This window comes from Mirounga leonina, unplaced genomic scaffold (assembly GCF_011800145.1).
Source record: "Mirounga leonina isolate KUSES-001 unplaced genomic scaffold, KU_Mleo_1.0 Mir_168, whole genome shotgun sequence".
Classification (NCBI taxonomy): domain Eukaryota; kingdom Metazoa; phylum Chordata; class Mammalia; order Carnivora; family Phocidae; genus Mirounga; species Mirounga leonina.
Window position 1 is genome coordinate 17,878,543 of NW_023270426.1, and position 25,448 is coordinate 17,903,990.

General features: G+C 52.8%; 1 protein-coding gene across 1 annotated transcript in view; it reads right to left on the bottom strand.

Moving 5' to 3' along the window:
• The window catches only part of FSTL4 (follistatin like 4), a 542,960-nt gene that overhangs the window by 36,008 nt on the left and 481,504 nt on the right, over positions 1 to 25,448 (bottom strand). The window contains exons 7-8 of the mRNA XM_035014126.1: positions 20,285 to 20,451; positions 4,850 to 4,970 (exon numbers count right to left, since the gene is read on the bottom strand). Coding sequence (XP_034870017.1) covers positions 4,850 to 4,970; positions 20,285 to 20,451 — 288 coding nt within the window. The remainder of the gene's footprint in view (positions 1 to 4,849; positions 4,971 to 20,284; positions 20,452 to 25,448) is intronic.

Sequence of the window (25,448 nt, forward strand, 5' to 3'; positions counted from 1 at the left end):
GATGCTTAAAAAAAGCCAAACAAAAGCATCATCCCATCAGTGGGGTGGGAGCTCACTCATTGGCCTGAGAACCGAACTGTCCTCCTCATGCGTGATGACACATCCCCCCATCCTGCAACGGGTGTGGACCAGGCCCCAGGCTCAGAGGGAACACCTGCTCACTTTGGGCAGAAGTTGTCACTCCTACCAGAGCCAGAGATCTGGATGTAGCCTCCTGGGGGGACAGGCGAGCCCGAGAAGAACGGGGGGCATGGAGGTGTCAAAGACCCCAGTAGCCCGGGTCCCCAGTGGGATGGGGTCCAGTCAGGAAAAGCCGTGCATTCTCACTGTGAGAGACTGAGGGGGTGGGGTGCAGACAGAGCTTCCTGCTGGCAACAAAGACCCACCTGTTTTCCTTTGGCCCGCATCTCCCCTCTCCTTTTGTATTAATTCACACACTAAAAATCATTTGAAATTAATATATTCTGGGTAAACACATTCATTTTCTTTTAAATTTGCAAAACCCTCCAGTGAAAACATTTGAATATGTAACACAAAGGCCTGTTTTCTTTGGGAAACATGGATCATTTCCAAGGTGAAAGGCAGCATAAATACGTCCTAAGTAAGAGGTGCATTCACAAAAGGACCAAGCTGGAGTCATCAACAGATTTGGGAGATGATTATTGTGTTTTGGGAATGAATCGTTACTTGTCTGAACTGTGGGGAGGTGGAGGGTGTTTTTATTTTAATGGATTAATCATTTATGTCTGAAGTTCTTGCTCTTTCCTAGGAGGACAGTGCGGGAGGTTTGCATGAAGTTATAAATCATGTCAGCCTTTGGGCCTCATCTCTGGGAGGCCTGGTCTGTGAGGAAGTTATACTAATAATTTGAGAGAAGTGGTTGCCTAGAAGGGCTCCCTTTAGCCAACCCGGTCAAGGCAGGGTTGGGGATGGAGAAGCCCCAGAAGATGGGCGTCCTGCCTGTATATGGTGTCTGGCCCGTGCCACCAGGCAGTGGGGGCAGCTCCAGGAAGAAGTATTTTATTCCTGGCTTGGCCAGTTTCTCTGGGTCTTGATTTCCCCATCTGTATAATGGGTTGCATGCTCTCCGAGGGGCCACCAGCTCAGAGCATCTGTGTCCACCAACTACAGTAACATGGGGCTTGAGACAACCAAAAATCTCTCCTGTATCCGTCCCACCCTGAACTGTGAACTCTATCTGCGTCAGGCATTTTCCAAGCATTGTAGACGTATCAGATCTCATCAGGCCTGTAAGGCAGGAGGTATTACTGTTATTCCCACTTTACAGGTGAGTTTACTTGCCTTCCTTGTACGTCAAGGAAACACCAGTACAAGCCCTGGAACCCAGGTGTCTCTGGCTCAGGCTTCATGTCTTAGATTCTGTGGGACAGGTGTTGCTAGCTGGGGTCTGCACTGGGCCTAGAGTGGAGAAGTCCCACCCAGCTCCTGCTCCCCAGAGTGGGATCTCGGGGTCTTGGGCCCACAGGCTGCACGTAAGCTCCTCGGCACATGCTGTTTGCTTGGAGCCTTCTGAGAAGCAGGCAATTGGGCAGGGCCCTCCTTCTGCCCGTCCTCATCCCTTGCCCCCTTCCCTCTGGTTGAGGAGAAGCTATGGGGAGGAACAGACACAGAACATCACTCCCTGACTGGGTGCCTCAGCTCAGTAAGCCACAGGCCATCTGCCAGGCCAAGTGGGGACCAAACCAGACCCCCAACACACTGCTGGGCCACCGCACCGGATACTACCCAGGCAGCTCAGGGACATCTTTCATGGTTTTCAGTCATGCTTGGCATGAATGGCAAAAGGGAACAAATCCCCCAGATGAATCTGCTGCTGCTTTCTCTCGCCCTTCCTCAGGGGACTCCTCAGCCAGGCAGCGTTCCTTTTGTCCAGAGCACCAGCAGGGCCTTCTCGGCCATCCCAGCAGCTCCGCCTGAGAGCCTCTGACACCAGGCTGCAGCCTGCAAAGCTCCCCGCGCCTACTGCCACCGTGAGCCTTCCACAGCACCCCGGCCCTCCTGGGACCTGTCCTCTATAGTGTAGAGCCCACAGCAGCCCAACACAGCTGCTGACTGACCACACTCGCATCCGACATCCGGATTCACCAATAGCAGTAACACGATGCCTTGGTAAGGACAGGTAGGGCAGGCCAGGTGTTAGGAGTCTGGGCTTTGGAGTCAAGATCTGCTTTGCAGTTACTAACTGCAGGGCTGGGTCCTGGGATCCTGAGATCACTGAATCTCTCTGATCCCTGGTGATCTCATCTGTCAAACAGGGATGGCACACAGTATGTATTCCATAGATGCTATCCTAATTGTCTCTTTCATATCATTCTATTTTCAGCATCTTCCCATACAGATAGGACATTTTCCCCATTCTGTCCGACAAAGTAAGCTTAACTTCTGGAATACTCAGAGAGCCTTGCATCTTATTCCCAGGTCAACAGGCAGTGGACTTATGTCATTGGGAGGCAACTCTGGGCCTACGTTAGCATGCTGCGCTCCCATGAAGGAGCTGGTTAGTGCACCTACACATCACCCCCAAGTGCCTGGGAGTCAGCCCAGCCCAGCTCAGGAACCTCATGGGCTACTGGAGCTAGGGCCACCCAAGTGGCCTCGCCTGGCTGTCATGGGAGCCAAGCACCAGGGGCCAATTTAATGACATAGGAAACTGATCACGAAGTATAGAGGTCCCAGCATGCTCCGTCTGACTGCTGATAGTGCTTCTGCTAGAAGAGAGGCCTTAAATCTGTTAGCAGTTAGGAAATGGATTTCAAGTGGCCTCTTTTGGTTCTCAGCGGGAGGTTTTGCTGTGTGTAGACTCCCCTGGGCCAAAAGCACCCTCTCCAGTGGAGACTAGGTAATGGCGGGGGCCGCGGGTGGGGGTGGGGGTGGGAGGTGGCTGGGGAGGGTGTGAACGGGGCTCTCCAATGCCAATTTTACAGCCCACTTCCCACCTGGCGGGAGGGGCCTGTTCTCTCCTTGCAGCCCAGCGACCCCTCATGGTGCTCCTGGCTTTGGGCCTTGCTCTTGGATTCAGCTCTGGGAGTGACACACTGGCTCATCCCCATCATAACCTCAGTCGCAGAATTCTGGGGGAACACGGGGCAGAGGGCGCCCCTTGAACCACGGACTTGCCACTTAGCGTATGAAGGCCTCTGAGACCCCAGAGTTTCTTCTAGAGGGCTGGGGCGAGTACAGACGCTCACCTGAGAGGTACTACAGTTCCTCGGCAGGTGGCTCCCTTCCCCTCCTCAGGGGAGTTGTTTGGAGGAAATAAAGGGGACAAGGCTCAAGCTATCTCCCTGTGCCCCCCATTCTTGGGAAGTGGGGGCAGGATGCAAAGGGCAGAATGAAGAGTCTGTGAATATGGGCTCATTTCCCTTCTCTAGGCTCATCTAAGGACCCGACGGACCTGGGGCAAACCGTGGGGAGCTGTTTCCCAACCGAACAGTCCCCCACATTGTCCCATGCTGGGCACCACTTGCCAGTTTTAGGTGGAAAAACCCACTTCCTGCCACTACAGAGCTCATGCTCTGCTCCCCGAGCAGCACCCCCTGAGGGAGAGCCCTAGACACCACCTGCTGGCTGCACTTAGGACTGACCTTGGAATCCAGTCTGGGTTAACTCCCCCAGGGGCTGTTGTAACCAGAACACCTGGGTTATTTCTGGAGAAATCCCGTGACTTCATCAAGCCAGCAAGCACAGCTACAAAACCCCAGACAATTAAGTATGTCCCCGGTCAAGGGAAATACTAAGATATGGGTTAGGCAGGTATGGCTATAAAAATCCCTCAAACATCCTGTAGGGTAAATGTAGACGCCAGCTGAGCGCACCACCCCGTTGTCCTTAAATGGCTTGTTACCCTGGTTCCAGAGTTAAGTGAAATTGAGCCTCATTATGTAATCATTCTTAACACCTTGCTCACTTTATCTCAGAGCAGAAGCCCTGAGCACCAGCTGGTGTGAAAGATCTAGGGCTGACTAGAAGTTTCCACACTGACACATGAACACCCTGCTCAGTGCTAGGAGTGATGCCCAGCTAGGCCTGGCTGGACACATCTAACTTCTGTGGGGTGCTGATCTGCCAAGACACCGTGATACCTTGTTTGTTCTGATGGCTGGAGTGGCCAGGCCGGGCTCATAACGTGGGTAAGAACATACTGACCGGGAAAGTCTAGGTGATGTGTTAGCACAGGGATTGGCCAGTGATTCACCCTCTCTGTGCTCAGAAAACCCTGGCTGTTTTAGTTGTTGGCGTTGTCCTCAGGAGGGGTTTCACGTTCCCAGTGTCCAGGAGTCCCGGCAACACGGGCCCGTGAGAAGCAATGAAAACCTCCCGAGCTTGCTCAGGTTCTGTCTTAGCCGGGCCCAAGCTTGGTGAGCCTCTCCGGTGGGGAGATGGGACCCAGCCCCCGTTGGAGGAAGGAGTGCCTTCCGGTGGACAAGTGATATGTGTGCATGTCACTGGAAGGACAGTGGTGTGTATTAGACAGCGTCTGCTACTCGGGGATCCTAGAGCAGCGCCACTGGCCTTTGCCATGGGAGGGCAGGGCACGTTCTACGGGGTCTGCGGGAGGCTCGGCGGCCCAGCGTGACTAGCCCGAGCGACTCACCCCCTGGCACCACCACACCTCATCAGAGGAGGCTTCCCGGTGAAACCAAACTGGTCGGCCGACTTCGCCCTTTCTCCACTGCTCCCCTTTCCTTGGGAGAGAGTAAACTTATTTACGAGTCTATCTTGGGCTCGGACACATCTTTAAGGGAGAATACAGGAGCAGGGAGGGTTGCCGTGAGCAGCATTTTGGGAGCGCTTCGAGGGGACGACATGCATGGAGCCATTTACTAACCATTCACCTGCAGGACGTGGGTCTGGAAGAGCTCCTCATGGCCGGAGGCGTGGCACGTGTAGTTGCCCATGTGGACGGTGGTCACCTTGGTGATGTAGAGGGAGTTGTCCTCTCCAAAGTCCTGCACAGGGCGAGGAAGACAATGAGGTTGGCCTCTCCGATGAGGAGGCTGGGAAGGAGAGCCCGGTCTCCCGCTTTTCCCGGAAAACAGAAACACTACAGCTGAGCCCCTTTGCTTGGCCAGAGCTGCCCACAGGGCCGGGCCGGCCTAGGCCGCAGGAACTGCATCTATCTTCCATGTTGTTGGAACCTGAACCTTGTACATCCACTTAAGGCCTGAATCGCCCTCCCTGGGAGGACGGCCTGGAACACCTTCCCGCTCATTCCTCTCGCTTTCTAAGAACTGGGCTCACCTGCCCCTCTTACTAATCCTCATCCTGCTTGGGGCTCTTGTCCACCTGCTGAGCAGCTCTGCAGGGTGGCCTTGTTTAGGGCTGGCAAGTTTTTCTTATAAAACTCAACACCCAAAAAACAAATAATCCAATTAAAAGTGGGCAGAAGACATGAACAGACATTTCTCCAAAGAAGATACACAGATGGCTAACAGACACATGAAAAGAAGCTCATCATCACTTATCAGGGAAATACAAATCAAAGCCACAATGAGCTATCACCTCACACCTGTCAGAATGGCTAAAATCAACAACTCAAGAAACAACAGGTGTTGGTGAGGATGTGGAGAAAAAGGACGCCTCTTGCACTGTTGGTGGGAATGCAAACTGATGCAGCCACTGTGGAAAACAGTATGGAGCGTCCTCAAAAAGTTAAAACTAGAGCTACCCTATGATCCAGCAATCGCACTACTAGGTTTTTACCCAAAGAATACAAAAATACTAATCAAAAGGGGTGCATGCACCCCAATGTTTATAGCAGCATTATCTATAATAGCCAAACTATGGAAACAGCCCAAGTGTCCATCAATAGATGCATGGATAAAGAAGATGTGGTGTATATATATATACATATATATAATATTGGATATTGTGTATGTATATTCCCATATATATATAGGAATATCCAGCCATCAGAAAGAATGAAATTTGCCATTTGCTTGCAACACTATGGACAGAGCTAGAGAGTATAATGCTAAGTGAAATAAGTCCGAGCAAGACCAATAGCATATTATTATCATTCATGTGTGGAATTTAAGAAACAAAACAAATTAACAGGGAAAAAAAAAGAGAAAGGCAAACCAAGAAACAGACTCTTAACTCTATAGAGCAAACTGATGGGGGGGGGGGGGCGGGGGTGAGTGAAACAGGTGATGGGGATCAAGCAATCACACTGCTGGGTATTTACCCAAAGAACACAACAACACTAATTCAAAGGGATACACGCACCCCTGTTTATTGCAGCATTATTTACTATAGCCAAGATATGGAAGCGGCCCAAGTATCCACTGATTGATGAATGGATAAAGATGTGGTACATATACCAGGGAATATTACTCAGCCATCAAAAAGAATGAAATCTTCCCATTTGCAACAACATGGATGGAGGTAGAGAGTATTATGCTAAGTGAAATAAGTTGGTCAGAGAAAGAAATACTATATGATTTCACTCATAGGTGGAATTTAAGAAACAAAATGAAAAAGCAAAGAAAAAAAATAAGAGAGAGGCAAACCAAGAACTCAACTCTAGAGAACAAACTGATGGCTACCAGACGGGAGGGTGGTGGGGGGGATGGGTGAAATAGGCCATGGGGATTAAGGAGTGTACTTGATGAGCACTGGGTGGTGTGAGAAAGTGTTGACTTACTATATTGTACACCTGAAACTAATATAACACTGTATGTTAACTGGAATTAAAATAAAAACAAGAAAGTTTTTCTTAAAGGGACAGATAGCAAATATTTTTGGCTTTGTGGGCCATAGGGTTTCTGTGAACTATTTAATTCTGCCTTGTAGCACCAAGATAATGTAACAATACATAAATTAATGAGCATCACTAAGTTCCAAAGAAATTTTATTTATTTATTTTTAAGATTTGTTAATTAGAGAGAGCGAGCGACTGAATGGGGCCGGGAGGAGGGCAGAGGGAGAGGGAGAGAGAAACCCAAGCGGACTCCGTGCTGAGCGCAGAGCTGGAGGCGGGGCTCGATCTCACGACTCTGAGATCACGACCTGAGCCAAAATCAGGAGTCAGACGCTTAACCCACTGAGCCACCCAGGCGCCCCCAGTGAAATTTTATTTAAAAAAAAAATAGGTGGTGGGACAGGTTTGGCCTGCAGGGATAGATGGCCTACCACTGGTTCAGATCCACTTTGTCCCAAAATAATTCTAGGTGCCTTGCTGAGACCTGGCTAACCCAAGAAGGGAAACAGAACTCTGAGGAAAATGAAGGCAAACAAAAAGCAAGAGAAGGGACATAAAAGGTAGCCGGGAGGGGCGGATGCCAGGGGTTCTGTAAGAACAGCCTCGACAACCTTGCTCCTATTATTATTATTATTATTATTTTTAAAAAAGATGTTATTTGAGAGAGAGAGCAGAGTGAGCACAAGAGAGAGCACGCACAAGTCGGGGGAGGGGCAGAGGCAGAAGGAGAAGCAGACTCCCCGCTAAGCAGGGGGCTCGATCCCAGGACCCTGGCATCATGACCTGAACCGAAGGCAGACGCTTAACCGACTGAGCCACCCAGGCACCCAAGTTTCCCTGTTATTCTTAACAGGACATGTAAAACTCCTCTTGACCCCCTGGAGCCAACACCAAACCATCCCTCTTGCCATTCCCTGTGCCCCTTTCCACAGAAGCACTCTGGTGGCAGGTGGGAAGGAAGGCCAGCAGTCACTGTGTCACAAGGGTTATCCAAGGCAGCCACAGAGCAGCTCCCTGACATGTGACCCTCTGCCTCGCTCACACTCCAGAGGGCCTCACTGCCACCATCTTGAGTCCCATAAGGACGATTTTTGGCTAATTAGCTCGGTGAGGGAGTGCGGGCTCAGAGAGAAGCTTGGGGGAGGGCACAGGGGGGAAGGTGGATCGTGGATGCATGCAGCCCGCTTTCATGATCAGGAAAAAAATACACACCAGCACTCCCAATGGAGTAAAATATTGCAGAGGGCGGCTAGGGCCCAGTGAGTTTTCTCTGAAGCATTGCTCTGCTTAGAAAAGCCCCATTCCTGTCACTCTGTGGAAGCTTCGATAATAAAAATAAAACACCAGATAGCTGATTGGTCCTGTGTCATAACAGAGTCATAAAGGTTCATACCTGAGTTGCTTATGAAAAGTTAATGGTTAGTCAATTCTGGGCTGACAGATTTCTGGTCTAAGCCGTTTGTGTGTCAAAACCTAAGTCTGGAGGAAAATATATTTTGCTTGGAGGCTCCATGGCGAGGTGGCAGCTTGAAAATAGGGCAGGGCAGCTGGGTGCAGCTCCCACCGCGGGGACCCCTCAATGCCTCACCTGCTTGGTTCCAGGGGGGACTCCATCCCAAAGGGCAATCCCAGAGCTGCTCGCAGGGGGTCTGGCGCTGGGGGCCCCCGGCACTTTCCCTCGTCCGCCTCCCTGAGCCTTCATGCCCACAGCCCATCCTCCTGGATGGACGGCCTCAACCTGGCTCGGGTTCTGGCGCCCCCTCCTGTTGCTGCCCCCTTGGTGATGTGGTCACGGGGACCACACACCCCTCAGGCCGTGTGTAATCCTCAGGAAAAAAACCCAAGCCAGAAAACGGAACAAAGCCTAGTCCTCACAGGGTGAGAAAGCAGAGCTCTCCTTTACCATGTATTCGGAGTCTGACCTTCTCTTAGTCCCTCCCCTGTGACCAGTGGGCCAAAACACCATCTTCTCATCTGGGGGACAGCGGGGACCTCCACCTTTGCCCCTCTGCTCTTCCTCTACACCGCAGCCGGACCCTACCCCCTCACCCCGAGTCACAGCCCTAGAGGGTCTGCAGGGATGACCTGCCATCCCCACCTCCTCCACTCTCCCTTGCTCATTCCACTCCAGTGCTGCAGCCCCTGACTGTTGCCTACATGCCAGGCATCCTGCCCCCTCCTCCAGGCTGTCAGTCTGGCTTGCATCCCCTCTTTCAAGTCTGCTCAAATGTTATCTGCCCGCCCTGTCTATAACCCCCACCCCACCTGTCACTTACTACCACTTAGCATACCGTTTGTATCTGTCTGCCCCCGACTAGGACGTGAGCTCTCCTGCATCCCCAGGGCCTGGCACAGTGGGCCCTCAGTAGATACTCAGTGAATGGATCGCACGAGATGCCGAGCTAGGCTTTCCACAGGGACTGTGTTCTGGTTCTTTTGGATTTGACAACAGAGGCACCCACCTCCTGCCTTCCCACCCACCTGAACATTGCCAGTGATGGGGCATCAAAATGAGGTGACTGGCAGGAAGGCAGAGAACTGCTCGCAAGCAGTGGTGGGTGCGCAAGCGGGTGCCCCCGCTTCCCCACCCTGTCTCCTTCTCCACGCTGCATTCCTCAGGCCAGGGCATGCGGGCATTGGCCAAAGAGAAGGCTCCAGGCAGGGCAGCAGGCAGAGATGGAAAAGCCCACGCGTGCCATCTCAGACTCGTGGTGACTTTTGGTGAGCCACTACCAAAGTCATTTAACCTCCATCTGTTTTTCCTCATTGCTGCCGGTAGCCGAGGCATAACTTCTGGGTGATCGCTCAGGGGCTGAGGGGGGTGCCTCAGCTCTTCAAGGGCACAAGGGGATGCTGGATACATGGCGGTTCTCCTCTGAGCACCCAACTCATTACCAGCCTGTGACTTAGGCTATGGGGAGAAGCTGACTGTGGAATAAATAAAATAATGCCTCTGGGCTAAAACAATAGGCATCATATAATTATAGAACAAAGTGCATATTGTTTTCTGGAACATGAATACTGGCAACTGAAATCAAATTTCCCTCTTTGGAATTGAGGAAATTACTTTAAAAATTGATTTATAAGAAGCTACATAAAACTAAACCTGTAATCCTTCCTCTCCTGAATGTTCTTTGAGATGTGTCTGAATACTGCTATCAATGCTTGATTGCATCTCTGTAATTGTCTTTTTATGGATGGGTTTTTTTTTGTTTTGTTTTGGTTTTTTTTTGGTTCTGATACATAGAAATGTATTAGCAAAATCAAGATTCCTTCCAGAAATAAAACAGATGCCAGATTAGACCATTCTTTGTACTGATGCACATCTGTCTTTGGGAAAGAGACAATTTTACTAAAAGATATAGTTTTTGTCTTTTAAAAAGCTATTTTGTAAGTATCTGCCCTTAATAAAGAAAGTAATTAAATGAGACTTAAGTATTAAACAATACTTAAGCAGAGGCGAGATGGGGCATGTTGTCATAGTGATACATGGGACTCGGGTCTAAGTAATATGAAAATGAGCCATCAACGCGGACTATTTAGTGACTAAATGTTAAACACAAGGACTCCAGGGTGATTTCAGAGTTTAGGTTAATGATACTGTCAAAGCGACAAGTTAAGATTCAGTTGAGACACATTTATTCCGAGCTTTTCTGACTCTGCCCTTCTCAGAAGCCGTGTTCTCAGGAGCCCTCTGCCCTGGCTCTCTTTGGGGAGGATGGAGTCAAGGAGAGGGTTTTTTTTCTCCATGCCAGTTTAATTCTGGCCCCTAGAATTCACTATCCCTAGCATCCCTGCTGCACAAACATTTTAACAGGATGGACCCAAACACTGAACAATATGCAGCCCTTGGTGATGGCTGGCCTCAGAGAAGTCTGCACTCACATGTCCCACATCCAGACCAAGCAAGGACCAGATGCACCCCGGGTGGGCACACACAAACATCCACGGGAAGACACACAGTACACGTGAGCGTGAATGTGGACACTCACGGTGCCCCCAGCCCCCACCTCATGGCTCTCCAGCTGACTACCCTGACCCACACTGGGGTTCCCGTGCTGGTCACTTCCTTTAAGACCCTTAAAGACGTACTTGCCACTCTGCATGTACCTGCTCAGAGTCCTCTTGAGAAGTCCCTGCAGCCTGAAGTCATCCCTAAGAAGCTGCTGAGCGTCTAGGGTGGGGTGGGGCTGCTACGGATGGTCACATGCATTGTGAGCCCCCCAAAGTTGGTCAGTTCTCTTGCTCAGTCCCAGGCCCGGGCCAGGGAGCCACAGGCATGAGAGAAGTCACTGTGGGGAGGGCTCCTGGCTTCCCCAGGACTGCAGGGACTATCACTGGCTGACGTGGGTTTATATGATCAGTCTCCCCCATGCCTGTGAAGGCCAAAGAGGAGGCACCTCATCCCTCTGCTGACCACCATATTGTCCCCGATGCGTGGCTCAGTTGGTGTCTGCTGGACAAATGGAGGTATGTTAGCTGAGTGTGCTGGCTCTCGGGGAGCCCTGAAGGGAAGGGCAGTGAAGAAGTAACGTCATCCAGAGAGAGGTCTGGGCTTTGTTTTCCTGGGGGCTTTGGCCACTAGACTATGAAACATATGATTTATGATGGGGGCTCTGAGCCATGCTGTGCCAGTTGGGTCCCCCCAGGGGCTGGGGGCTAGACGTCATCCACGTGAGCAGGGCATAATCAAGCTCTACCAGCAGCTCAGCACACCAGGCTGGGGTGAGCTTCGCTGTCAGGCAATGCGCTGTGCACGTGCTTACACGTCAGTGCGGGGAACGGCAGATGCGCGTGACTGCACCAGGAGAGGACAATGGAGGCTCTGCATTTGGAATCCCCTGGATTCTGCCCCATGGAGCTTCTTCTTCCCTTGGCTGATCTTTTCTTTTCTTTTTTCTTTCTTTCTTTTTTTTGCTTATAAACCACAGAAATTTCTCATAGTTCTGGAGGCTACAAGTCCAAGACCAAGGTGTTGGCAGATTCGGTGTCTGGTGAGAGCCCGCTTCTTGGTTCTTGGAAGGCTGTCTGTCTTTTTGCTATAGCCCCACATGGTGGAAGAGGCCAGGGCTCTCCCTTTTTATAAGGGCACTAATCCCACTCAGGATGGTTCTACCTTCACGACCTAATCACCTCCCCAACGTCCCACCACCAGATACCTTTCCAATGGGGACCAGGTGTAAACATACGAATTTTGCTGGGATACAAACATTCAGTCTGTGGTACAGATGGTTGCTTCCACACAAGCAATAATGTACAGAGAATAAAGGAGTTCACATTTTGGGTAAAACACAGAAACACGTATCAGACTTACACCAACCTAACTCTAAAAATAGATTAAATGTAGGATGCAACATTTTTAAGCCCAGTCTCTGATCTTTGAGGAGAGGAATACATGAGATGAGGTCCACACTCACTCCAGCTCTCTGTTAGAGGGCATCTTCCAGACCACGGCACAGAGAACCAGCACCCAGAGAACCACAGCAATGAAAAAAGAGGTCAGGATACAGGGCCCTGGAGGTAGCTGGAATATGAAAGCTAGTATAGCAGAGAGGACGGGGCTTTGAAGGCTTTGAAGAGCACCAGGAATTTCACAGGGTCACCGTTGAGTCACTGGCCGGACATTAATGTACAGATGCTCAGGCTGAGATTCAAGGCCTCACAGAGCACATATCCTGGAGTCTGTGAGCTGAGTGGAGGTTCCAGAGATTGCACACTGTTGAGAGCTGTTGGGGTTCTGACCGTCCAGAATGGAGAGACCTTGCGAACATCCTGGGTATTCCCTTGGCTGATTTTAACCTACGCTTATCCCCTGTAATAAACCATCAATGTCAGTCTAAGAGCTCTCAGTGAGTTGAGTCCTTCTGGCAAATTATTCAACCTGAAGGTACTTTTGTGTACTCCCCAAACTTGATCTTGATGCCAGAATGAGGGAGGTCTTGGGTGGACTGCCATCTCTAACTTTGTAGTTGGCTCCACAATTCAATCAGGGGGATTCTGACCCAATTGTGTGGATGCTGTGCATGTCGCCTGAGGGCAAAGTTGAATGTCCAAGTGCACACAGGTGGCTAGGCACTTCTCCAGAAAGCTCATGTCAGAGTCACGGCTCTGAGCACTCAGTGTCCATCCTCAGAGGCCAGAGGACAGGCACCTCTTGACTCTAAGACCCCAGGGTATCATGTGAATGAGTGGCAGCTCATGGGGCCCTCTCGTGAGTTGTAGGCCTTGGATCCTTAGCTGATCAGCCTGGCGTGCCCCCCTGGGGCAGGGTGGAGCTCAGTTGTTAAGCATCTGCCTTCGGCTCAGGTCATGATCCCAGGGTCCTGGGATCGAGCCCCACATCGGGCTCCCTGCTTCTCCCTCTCCCTCTGCCCCCCGCCCCCCCTGCTTGTACTCTCTCCCTCTCTCAAATAAATAAATAAATCTTTAAAAAAAATTTCCTTCCATGGCTCATTTTAGGGACCGAGAAGGCCTGCAATCAGGAATTTTCTCCTGATACAGTGTTTTAAATCCTTATACAGACATACCTCATTTCATTACCCTTCACAGATTTTTTTTTTTTTTTTTTTTTACCTATTGAAGGTTTGTGGCAGCTCTGTGTAGAACAAGTCAGTTGGCACCATTTTCCCAACAGCATTTGCTCATTTCATGTCTTTGTGTCACATCTGGTAATTCTTGCAATATTTCAAACTTTTCCATTATTATATTTGTTATGGTGATCTGTGATCAGTGATTGCTGCTCATCAAAAGCTCAGAGGATGGTTTGCGTTTTTCCAGCAAGAAAGTATTTTTTAATTATGTACTTTTTTTAGACATATATTAGCACATACTTAAGAGACTCCAGTATAGCATAAACATAGCTTTTATATGTACCAGAGACAAAAATCTTCATTTGACTCCCTTGATTGCAGTATTTGCTTTATTGGATATTCACATTATTGCAGTGGTTGGAACCGAACCTGCAGTATCTTTGAGGTGTGCCGGGATACTGCCGGATGGAGTATAAACCAGTATAGCTTTTTGGGAGGGAGATTTGGTGATATCCACCACACTGAAATCGTGCTCACCCTCAGATGTAGTCCATTCTTCTTCTGAGAACTTATCTTACAGACCTACTTACACAAGTGTGCTAAGAGGCGTGTTTGAGGCTGGTTATTGCACTATTACCTGCAGTTAATAAAGCCTGCCAACAGGCTGAATGCGAGCTCCCTTGAGTGGGTCTGGGGAGGGGGGCTGAGACAGGGCAGGTGCTTGGGGCTCTGCATCCAGGGTCTAGAAGCTAGATCAGAACCTCCCTGAGGGACCCTGGACCTTTGACATGGGGCCGGAAGTGGTCACTGAGCACAAGTGAAGCTTTGAAGTTAGTACTACGAGGGAAGAGAGGTGACCCCCAAGAGACCACTGAGAAAGCAAAGGCCCAGTAGAGGCCCCTGGCAGGGCGGAGCCCTCAGTGAATTCTACAGGCTGCTGGGTCCTGGGTCCGGGCCAGTCTCTTGTGGACGGAGTTCTGGCCAATCCTCCTAGTGGCTTGAGCTCATCCAAAGCTCAAAAGGGCCGGACGTCCATCTGCAGCCAGGGTTTCCGACACAAGCCAGAAAGAGCTGGCCAAAGCCTTTGAATGCTTCAAGTATAGTGTTTTCCAAGATTTTAAAACAAAATGTACCCGAGCATTTAATGAGATTATTTTAATGCAGAACCTACAACCACTGTCTATCGTGTTGCAAACAGCTCTCCATGCTAATCAAACTCCTCTCATCTTTTTACAATGGATTCATGACTGGTTCATATAAAGACAATAAAAATTAAATGAGTCATGCGCTCCTAAATCATTCTCTTCTGGTCTTTCTAATAACTCCCTTCCAAAGTGGAGCTGGCTGAGAGCATATGCTTCATTAGAGTTATTTGTTCCTGGTTTTACACCGTTTAGGAATGGGAAAAAAAGTGCACCTTTTAACACATCCTTCAAACCCTGCCACAAATTCTTTCTTCTAATGGGTTTTGTTTTTCTGCTTTTATCACTGTACTCCGCCTACCAACATCTGAAAGCCCCAAAGAGTGAGATTTGGCGAAGGAAAAAACCCAAAAGAAAAGAGGGACTCTTTCAAGTCATTTCAGAGATACTGGGTTTGTTATAGGACCCCCCCACCCCCTTTTGAAAAAGATGAATACAATCGAAAAATGTTCCCTCTCCCTGAGACTCTCCTGGCCAAGCAGTTCCATGGGCTGTGCTCAGAGCCTTCCCTCCCCTGCCCCTGCTGGGGTAGAGGCCAGTGGGCTCATGAAACCCTGCAGCCCCGTCCCCGTGGGGCCACATCGAGCGTGGGCACATCCCGTGGGGGCCGGGGCACCATAGTGGGGAGGCAGGGCCAGCCGGCCCCGCAGTGTCCCCAGAGCAAGGCCGCCTGCAGCCCTGGCAAGTTCTGAGCCTCTGAGTTACTCTACCCCATTTGCTTCATGGAGCTGTGACAAGAGGGCGATGACATGCTGCTCGTGAAGGGACCGGCATGATGCCTGGCCCCCAGACACGGGTTAGAACTCCCGCGTCAACCCTAGCAAGGATCTGGCAGCTCAGCTCTGTTCTGTGACTCCAGGGATGTCCCCTCCCTGCTTCTGCTCCCCTCACGGGCAGGTCCCCGGTCCCTGGCGTAATAAGGGACAGGGAGGAAGACAGTCATGAGGGGAGGGCAGGTGATAACTGTGGAGGAAGGACGTGCCGACTAGCTTTGGGGATGCCACTTCACTTCACCCTGAGAGGTTGCTGCGCGGTCTGGGCAGAAGGCTGAGGCCCAGAAGGGGTTTGCACATTCAGTTCCTGCAGAAAGTAAGTCAGCCTTCCCTTTCAACCCCTAGAATACTTAGTATGGCGGTCAGGGTACAGGGAGGGGTGCGTGGATCTGCCTCTGAGATGGGCCCCCAAAGCCTGGCTGTGAGCCCTCAGGAGACAGGGCCGGCAGGGGCTGCTCACTGGGGAAGGCCGAGGCTCTGTGGCCCAGGTGAAAAAACCAGGGGCCCGGTGGGGTCAGGGGTGTTCCTCGCTTCTCTGGGGGATTCCCGTGTCCCAGAGGTCCCTGTCCTATCACAGGACTGTATGACCTCACGGCCTGGAGCGTCTTCAAAGGGTAACCTCGTTGGTCCCCTGTCTGCAGTGGGCCGTGGGAGGAGGCTGTGGGAGGAGGCCTAATCCAAGGCCCCCTTGCCTAGAGGTGTGGCAGGATTCCTGGTGCTGTTGCCCATCTCTGGGGACTCTGTGCTCTTGTTCCCAGCCCTGTACTCTCCTGGGGGGCGGGGGGGGGGCGGGTTTCCCAGCTGCAGCTGAGGCCCCGTCCCTCAGGCCCTGGGCTGCAGTGAGGCTCAGGCCTCCTGCAAAGGGGTGGCTCAGGCATCCTCAAGGGGCCCACCAGGTCCACGCTAAACCCCCTGGCGGCCTCTGCTCAGACAGCCTGGGCGGCTGCTCCAGTATGATCTCCGGCCATTAGGGAAGTTACCGAGGAGGCAGACCCCTCCCCCACCCCGCAGGCTCCTTTCGCTTCTGGGTCTGATGTATCTGGGGTTCTCCTTGGTTGCAGATGCAGTCTTAGGCTAGAAGGGGCTCCGGACTCTTGCAGGACAAACTTCTGACCGTGTCACTCCCCAGTTAAAAATCTATGGTTCCCACTGCCCACAGGGAGTGGCCAAGATCCTTCAGGTTAACATTCAAAACCTGTCAGGTTCTGGCCCCACCCTGTCACTCTAGACCTCTTTCTTGCTTATCCCTGTCCCCTGAAGCCAGAACTTCTCCTTCCTCTGGCCCCCCAAACCAGCTTCCTCCATCTAAATAGAGAACATGCCATACTGTGTTGTAATTCTGTGCTTGGGGATACGTGGTCCCCCTCAGGGCTGGGAAGAGTGTCTTTGCTCTACCCTCTGGCTCAGGGCCTGCGAGTCCCCGGCACTTAGCGGATCCAGGGGCTGATTCCCCGTGTACACCATCTGGACAGCCATGCACACATCGGGTGACTCCGGAGCCCTCCTAACAGTGACACCGCTCAGTGGGGAATCCGAGAGGCTCCTCCTCCCTTGGCTCTGGGCTACATTTACTTTCTGATCAAATATAATCCTGATGCTCGAGGCATCCTTGATGTTTGCAAGTCAGAAAAGTTTAATTACATGTGTCATTAGGATGGCATTCTGTAATAGCTCTGTGACTGAATTCATTAACAGAACTCCTAACAGATAAGACAAGACAAATTAATATTTTGTTGCCCATGAAAGCTTCTCATTAAGAGAGTAGTGAAAAAGTGATTAATATTTTGTTGCCAATCAAGATGTCTTGTACAAATGACAAAGAAAGGAGGCCCACACCTCGCGGCGCTCTCTCATCTGCCTGCCTTGGGGCTTTGTAGGTGCGGTGTTCCTGTACCAGGCGCCAAGGACAGTGGCCGGTGGCGTTCCGTCTGGGGCCGCGGTGGGCGGGGGCGGGTGTGGGCACGCCGCACGCCGAGGGGGGCTCTAGGACTCAGCAATCCCCGATCTTCGTTCCATCGGGGCCGCCCCCCACTCCCCACCATGCCCCCCCAATCCCCATGCCCTCCTCGTCTCTTGCCTGATTTCCTCCTGGGCCTGCTGTCATCCCTGTCCCCAGAGTGGGGCTGCCACTTAGGAACACCTGCTGTGTGCTAGGCACGGGGCTAGGCGCTTCACACACACGGTCAGCCTGGAAATGCCTGCGTGAGGACAGCATCATCCCCAGTCCCCCGCAGGCTCACAGAAGTTCAGCGGCTTCCCCAGGGCTGCTCTGGACTTGCTGGAGGTGGCTCGTCAGTGCGTCCCAGGATGATGTGGACACCCCAGGGTCGTATCTCCCTGCCTGGGGAGCCTCCCGGGGCTGCTTGTTGGGGACTCGGGCTGCAAGGTGCCGAGAATGTAGTTTGGCAGCGGTGGCAGTAATAATAATGAGGCTAGTAAGATAAGTAATAGCAGCAATGATGAGGACAGTGATCGTAGTTAGCACGGGACACTGTGCTAAGAGCATCCCATGTGTCTTCTCATTCAGCCCTCACTCTGACCCTATGAGACAGGAGCTATTATTTATCCCCCATTCACAGAGGAGGACCCCGAAGCTTCGAGAAGTCAAGTGCCCTTTCCACGCTCACTCAACTAGGAAGTGGCAGAGCTGAGGCTTCAACCCGGGTCCCTTTGCCCTCAGAGTCTGTGCCGTGCCGCCTCCCTCTGGGCCTGAGGCAGAGGGAGGGGTGTGTGTGTGGGGGGGGGCGCGTACCTGCATGCATCCCGTGAGCATCCCTGGTGGGGCCGGTGTTGCCCTGCGCCCTCACGTGGGGGTTTCTGGGCAGCACAGGGCCCTCCCTGCCTGTTCGCAGGCTGCTGACTTGACCATGAGCAGCAAGTGTTTCCAGGGAGGTAATAAGAGGCCATTAATCTCTAGTTGCACCCACAATTAACCCAAATTGCTAACCTCACTGTGAAAAGTAGAAATGCAATTGAGTTGATGCTGGAGGCATGTTCAAGGGAGGGGAAAAACACTCAAAGTAATTTAATTAACCGATGGCAAGTGCATTAAGAGGAGTTCTGCTTCCGCCTTTATTTCTGGTGTCTTTAAATAGAGCATCAAGAAGCGCACATGGATGTTCAGACAGACATGGGCGGACCTGTCCTAGTTTTGAATTAATCACCACTGGCCAAACACAGTTTAAAGCTGATGCCCCACCCCTAGGGCTTTTGCACCTCCCCCACTCCAGTCTTTGCAAACAGGACACCACCTCTCCTTGCTAAGATCCCAGACAAGCCCTGGGCATCTCAGGCTCAGAAGACAAAGGACTCTGCCCACTCGGCATCTGTCCATCAAGCACCCACCAAGGTTGTGCTGGCATTGACATTCGGAGATGGGTAGGATTCAGGCTATGCTCAGTTCCGTGGGGAAACTGCAAGGAAATAATCCTGCCCCACGTGACAGGGGTGGGAGAAGGGGACTCCTCGCCCAGGTGTGCCCAAGATAGCATCCCCACATTGGCCCGCCTCTTCCTATCTGCTTCCCCCATGATCTGCAGGGTGCAACAAAGGGCCTAGTGAGTAGCAGAGTCCCAGCTTGGTGGTTTCTACAGAATTTTATGCTGGGTTCTCTCCCCACAAAGCAGTCTCGCAGTTGGAAGGAATCTTCAAGGTCATGGGATTTAGCTGCCCTCGTGTGGCTAGTAGCATTGCTGACCATGGTCCTGCTTGAACTTGCATGCCTCTAGGAATGGGGAGCTCACTGCTTCCTGTGGAGGCTCACTCCAGTTTGGGGCTTCCGTGATGGCTGTCATGGTGTTCCATCTCAGCAGTCCAAACTGGTTTCTTTGTGGGAGCACCCTGGCCCTGTGTGCTTGCTGAACTCATGGGGTCACACAGCCCAGACAGGCTCCTGCTGCCCTAGTCCCTCCCTCAACACCTTAGAGATGTTCGTGGGAACTGACCACGCATCCCACAGGTCTTCCTTCTTGGGGCCAAGCACCCCATTCAGGGCCAGCTTGCCTGTCCTAAGCCAAGGAGACCAGGACTGCCTCCTCTTCTGCCTGAAATGGAGATGCCTGTTACCGTGGCTAAGACCTGTCAGCTATCCTGGTAGGGCCCTACATCAGTGACATCCCTCTGTCTTCTCAGTGAACTTCTGGGAAGCCATCTTGCTCGTTGGGCCAAACCTGGGCCAGTCCATATACTTGAAGGATGCCCTTTATTCTTCAAGCCCAATGGAAGGGAGGGACTGCTAATATTCCCTTTCTGATAGCTCAGGTTGGTGGTTTAAGATGTTGCTCAAAGTCATGAGGCTGGTTTGGGGTGACACTGGGAGCCCAGTCCAGGCTGCATGGGCCTCCCAGTACAGAAATATCCCTGTTGGTCACGGTAGGCTGCAGGTGCTCAGCTGCTCTCTCTTCCACTCCCCTCATCAAATCCACATTCCCACGTCCAGCCAACAAGGCCCCCAGGGCAGGCCACTGGCCTGATCCCTTTCCTTTCACCTCCTCACCTGGTGCCCGCCCTCCTGCCCACCCAGCTGGGCGGTTCACTCCTGCCCTCCACAGGGAACCCCCATTCCCTCTCTTCCCCCTGTCTACATCCTCCCCAGCTGTGCGATCCACAGTCTCCCCTGGCTCTTCCAGGCACACGCCCTCCCCGCTCCACTGTCTCCCGTCTGGCCACGTTTGCTGTGGGCTTGTGGTCCTCCCTCCCGGTGGGCTCTGTCATGCAGTCTGAGCCCCTCACCTTCCATTCCCATGCCCACTGTTTGGCCTTTGCTGCCGCAGCCTGCACGGAGGCCTCCTGCCCTGCCTGCCCTGCCTGCCCGGCCAGCGCGCCCTTTCCCTATTGTGGGTCTGGCTGGCAGGCTTGCAGCAAACGTCCAGTCTATTCTCTGCACACAGTGGGACTTGGGTTTTCTGGTACTTCCTGCTCTCCGACAACAGGCTTGAAAGGCATCCAACGTGGGATGTTAAAATGAAACCCTCTCACCCTGCCACTGCCACGGGCGATTTGCAGGTTACTTCCCTGGGGCAGGTCTGCGTTCAGGGTCAGAGCCGAGCCACTTACATTGATGTCTTCCAAGGCCATGAAGTTGAGGGCCAGCCCATTGCGCTTCCAGATGATGGGTGGCCGCAGCTCTCCGCGGATAGCGCAGGTCAGCACGGTGCTCAGCCCCACGGTCACTGTGGCCACACTGACCCTCTCCTCGGGCGCGAGGCTGAGCTGAACCACCTCTGCAGGGGACAAGGAGAAAGTCATCAGGTGCACACCCAGCATGGGGAGTACCACTCACAGGCAAACGGCCACAGGGGTTCCCGGCAGGAGGCTGGCAGGCTCCCGAGAAACTGCTACGGCCTGCTGTCTAAACGTACCGACGCACTCTCCTTCTTGGGGGACGGGCCGCGACTTACGGGAAATGTTCAAAGGGCTCTGAGAGTCAGAGAAGTCAGGAGCCATAGCAAGCATAGGGAAACCATCTGGGCTATGGATTTATGAGTTGAGCCAAGCATGTGGGCTGTCACACAGGGACCAGGGGCCAGATGCGCGGTGGACGCCCTGCTCTGTGCTCCTGGGCCTCCTGAAGTCTGGGCCTTGCTAAGTGCAGTCAAGGTCTGCTGGCTGAGCTGACAGGTTTCTCATCCGTCTGGGGGCAATTTAAAGGTTGCACTGTCTGAAGTCTGGGGAATGAACTGGCTGACCTTTGAAGGTTTGTTTCTGTCTGAGGATTCTTTGAACTTGGATTTGGATTTCTGTTCAGCAACCATGCGCTGTAGCCTTTAATTTTTTGAAGCGTACTTCAGGCTGTACAAATTATTAATCCTGCCACTTTATACTTGCTAACTGGCATTAAGACGGATCATTCTTCAGGCAAATGGGAAGGGTCTAAAATATTTGCTTGTAATCACAGGCTTTTAGAGATTTTCGGGATTTATGCGAAAGTTAATTGGACTCAGGCTGTTCATATACCGACATGGGATCAGGCTTGGAGGGAGAGTCACCAGCCCAGCGACAGGACTGCCTTCTCCCTACTCCTCCCCCAGATCTACAGCTCAGAGCGCCTGGGGCAGCAGGCAACGGTGGCAGGAGCTGAGCGAGGCGGGCTGGCTGGCTCTGAGGGTCTGCGCTTATCTGGGATGCCAGCAAAAATGCTGGGAGCCCTCCTGACTCTTATTACTCTTTTGGGTCTTGGGGGTCCTGCCAGGGGTGGGGCAAGGCACAGAGTTGGGGACTGAGCTCCGTGACTCGGTGCGTCCCCTTTGAATTGTGACTGGGCAGCATGTCTCTGCTTGCACCCTCTTGCCGGCGTGTGTGGGGAGGAGAAGGCGGTGGGGGGGGAGGTGAGGGGAATCGCAAACCCCAGCGGGTGTGACGCCCTGCAAAGTAGGTGAAGTGACAGCAAGTCCAGTCAGGTCAGATCCTGAGTTAGTGAAGCCCTATCCCCGCCACAAACAGTCAGCGGCCCGGCCCTGGGCTCACGAAGATGAACAAGATATACACTAGATGCTTAATCAGTGCTTGTTGAATGGATGGATGAAACACAGAGAAAATGGAAATAAGGAAGGAAAGGAGCCAACTGGCCCATGGAGCGGGGACACTCACACGCAGGAAAAATGTGACTCTCCGTGAAAGAGCTGCAGGGGGAAAGATAAGCACCAAGTGATTGATGCCGACGCACCCAGCATAATATTTTACAAACATTAAAGTGATGCATTTCAGGTTCCCTCTTAAATCACGTCCTGCTTGCTGCCCTCCCACCTCTGAGTCATGAGGCTTATTGGTCAGGGCAGGAGAGAGAAGGCGCTCATCCTCCATAGCGAGCTCCAGGCTTTGGAGATTCAGAGGGGACAGAGAGAGGGAAGGAGAAGGATGTGCTACACGGGTCTGGCTTCTTCTGTGCTCTGCTGCCCTTAGGACTCAGAACCCAGATTGTCCCCGAGTGTAGAGGAGGTACTCCTTCCTCATCGGGCGAGCCACGAGGCTCTGTGGAAATAGAACACAGACCCCTTCCTCTTCCCAGGGCGTTGTGGGAAAGAGGGAACCAGTGAGAAGGGTGTGCCTGTTGGCATGTAGGTGAGGGGAACCAAGGCGGGCTCTAGAAGGGGGTGAAGCTCTCTCCCCACCCTCCCCCCTGGGGTGAGCCCATGAGGCCTGGCACAGAGCCAGAGGCCCCTGGGCTCCCGAATGGCATGGAGAGGTCCAAAGGTTCCTGGCCACACACTGGAGGGCCCGTGAGGTGCTGTGTACCTCTGTGCCTGAGGACCAAGGCCCTAAGGGAATGCCCCTGGAACCTCCAGGGGTGCGTAGTGCCAGTGGGGGCTGCTGGAGGCCAAGCTGTGGGGGGACATCAGACACTGAGACAGCCCAGACCAAGAGCAGAACCTGGGATGACCCCTGCCAAGAGGACCCGAGACAGGGCAACTGGGAGTCGGCACGGGGGACCGAAGGTGGCAGAGGACGGCTGTGTGCTTCTGTCCACACTCAGAAGCCAGTCTGGGGAGCAGCTGGGGACGCGGGGTGGGAACTGCAGGCATGAAGCATTTTTCTTAGATAGAGCATTACTTAATGTGGACTTGGTAGAACGACCCGCTCGGACTAAGCTTTACAATGGCCTGAACATTCAGGTGCATTGTCCTCCCAGCGCTGGTGGGTGGGGCTTGGGAAGAAGTCAGGCAGGTCACCAAAGGAAAGGACATTTTCTCTGCATGTTGGAACTCTAGTCCAACGACAAGGGAAAGAGCCACTGAGCCCTCAGGCAGCAGTCCCTGGGGGAGGCGGGCCATTCCTGGGCTACAGAGTCCTGTTCTCAAGGTGTGGTTCCCCACCCCCCCCACCGGCATTGCATCTCGCCTGGGTAGGGGGGCAACTGTTAGAAATGCAGATTCCTGCCCCTCTACCCCAGGCTGATAAATCTCTGGTGGCAGGGTGGGCATCCTGGTTTTAGCAAGCATCTCAGGGTACCCTGAGCCCTGACAACCACTGCCTTAAAAGATGGGGGGGTGTCTGGGTAGATGGAAGGGGAGAGTGCGGGGGGGCGGTGGGGGGAGGATAGGGAGGTGAGGTATTCTGGCTGGCTGGGGTCTCGTTTGGAATGTAAGACCTATGTGCAATGTCAGATCCTCCACGTGGCCCCAAGGTCATGTACTTCAAAGAGGTTAGCACAGAGCTACAACCAAACAAACAAAGAAGCAAAAACCCCAGTGGGAAGGCTGCTGGGACAGCTGGTTCCAGCCTGCTTCCTCAGTGCTTCCCTGATCATCTGTATGTCTGAAGATGTGCACTTCGCGTAGGAAAGGCTCATGCAAAATTAGAATGCGTGAATACTGACAGAACCATCATAATTCTGCTCCTGTCAGCTACACAAATATTAACCAAACGGCAAATATTTGGATCACTTAAAGTTTAATTAAATGAATGTTTTATTGGATTTAATGCATGTCAATATTCCCTGACTGGTTTAAAAATTCTGAAGAGATTGGTGGCAACCAAACTCTCCTTCTGCCCTTACTCCCAATTATTTACTGTTCAACACGCCTTCCCCAGGCAGGCCCCCCTCCCTGCTAAGTGACCTCCCATGGTCATTTCCCCGAGTGAGAAACGAGACAGCATCGTGGGCTGGGGCTCGAGTGAGCGGGGAAGATTCTGGACTGTGGCTCTGGACAGCTGACCTCCAGGCCTGGCTCTGCTGGTGACAAGCCAAGTGGCCTTTGGCAGGTCCCTTCCTGCCACTTGGCCTCGGTTCAGACATCAGTAAAACGAGGGATCGGATGAGGAGGGCTCTGGGGACCCATCTTGCTTTGGGCTCTGGGACTCTGAGGACGTGGTTCTAAGCGGACAATCCTGCAGACCCTCTTCAGTCCTGCCAGGCGCTGGCTGGCTGCCCCTTCCCTCGCCCCCCAGTGCCATCTGCCTCTGCTCTTTGCCCACTTGCCCACAGCGCTGCCGGTGACGCCTCAGGTGGCAACACCAACAGCTGCCAAGCCCGCGGGGGGTTCCCTCAGGAGACCCCCTGAATCCCTGCTCTCCACCCCAGACACCAGCAGCCTCCTGTGTGCTCACCTCTGCAGGTTCCCGTGAGCACAGCCCTGCTCAAAAGCTGCCCACAGCTCCCATCACGCACAGAACTCAGAACAGTGCCTGCCTGCCCCCCCTTCTCCTCCCACATTACTTACCACGGTGCCCGCCAACCCCCATCCTATTCGTCTATCCTGAGACCCTTGCTCTCTCGGCCCCTAGAGATGAGCTCAGGGAGGGTTTCTGGGACCCTGAAGTTTTTTTTTTTTTTTTTTTTAAGATTTTATTTATTTATTTGAGAGAGAGAATGAGAGAGAGAGCACATGAGGGGGGAGGGTCAGATGGAGAAGCAGACTCCCTGCTGAGCAGGGAGCCCGATGCGGGACTCGATCCCGGGACTCCAGGATCACGACCTGAGCCGAAGGCAGTCGCTTAACCAACTGAGCCACCCAGGTGCCCCAAGGGACCCTGAAGTTTTAACATAAGGGGATGCTTAGATTATCTGTTGAAGATTGAAAGACACCTTCCTGCTGAATTTGTCAGGACCTTCTCAGGCTTAAGCAACAGAAACTCTCAGAAATGCTGGACGCCCTTAAGAGAAAAAAAAGGAGGGTGGTCTTAGTTCTCGTAACTGGGAAATCTAGCAGGGGTGGAGGAGGCTGTAGATGTCTGGGGCCCTCCACAAGGCACGCTCTACTTGGCTGCAAGACGCCCAGGGGTGGCCCCACACTCACACTGTCCCTGTGCATGGGACCCCAGAGAAAGGGACCAAATCTTTCCTGAGAGTCCAGGAAACAAGCATAGGAGAGAACTCTGACTGTCAGACGTGCCTCCTGTGTTCTCCCGTGAAGCCATCCCTGAGGCCATAGGACTGACCCGTGCTCGAGGCCTGGGCCCTGTGGCCACCACAGGGCCAGGAGCCAGGTGGTTGGAGGTGGGGACAAATGTCCCGACAGAAAGGGTATGTTGGGCGGATTGGCAGCCTATGACTGCTACAGAGACACAGAGAAGGCTTTCTCTTCCCTCTACCCCTTCCCAGTCCCACCTGGAAGGCTTGCCAGGGTGCACGGTGACAGGGGAAGGGAAGTGGGGCCATACTGTGACGACAGGGAGAACCAGCAGAACTGAAAGCTGGTTCAGGTTCCTGCGGCTGCCCCCGGCCTGCCCTTCTCTTGCGAGCTCTGGGGGCCGGGTTGGCCGGCACGGGGGACACCTCACC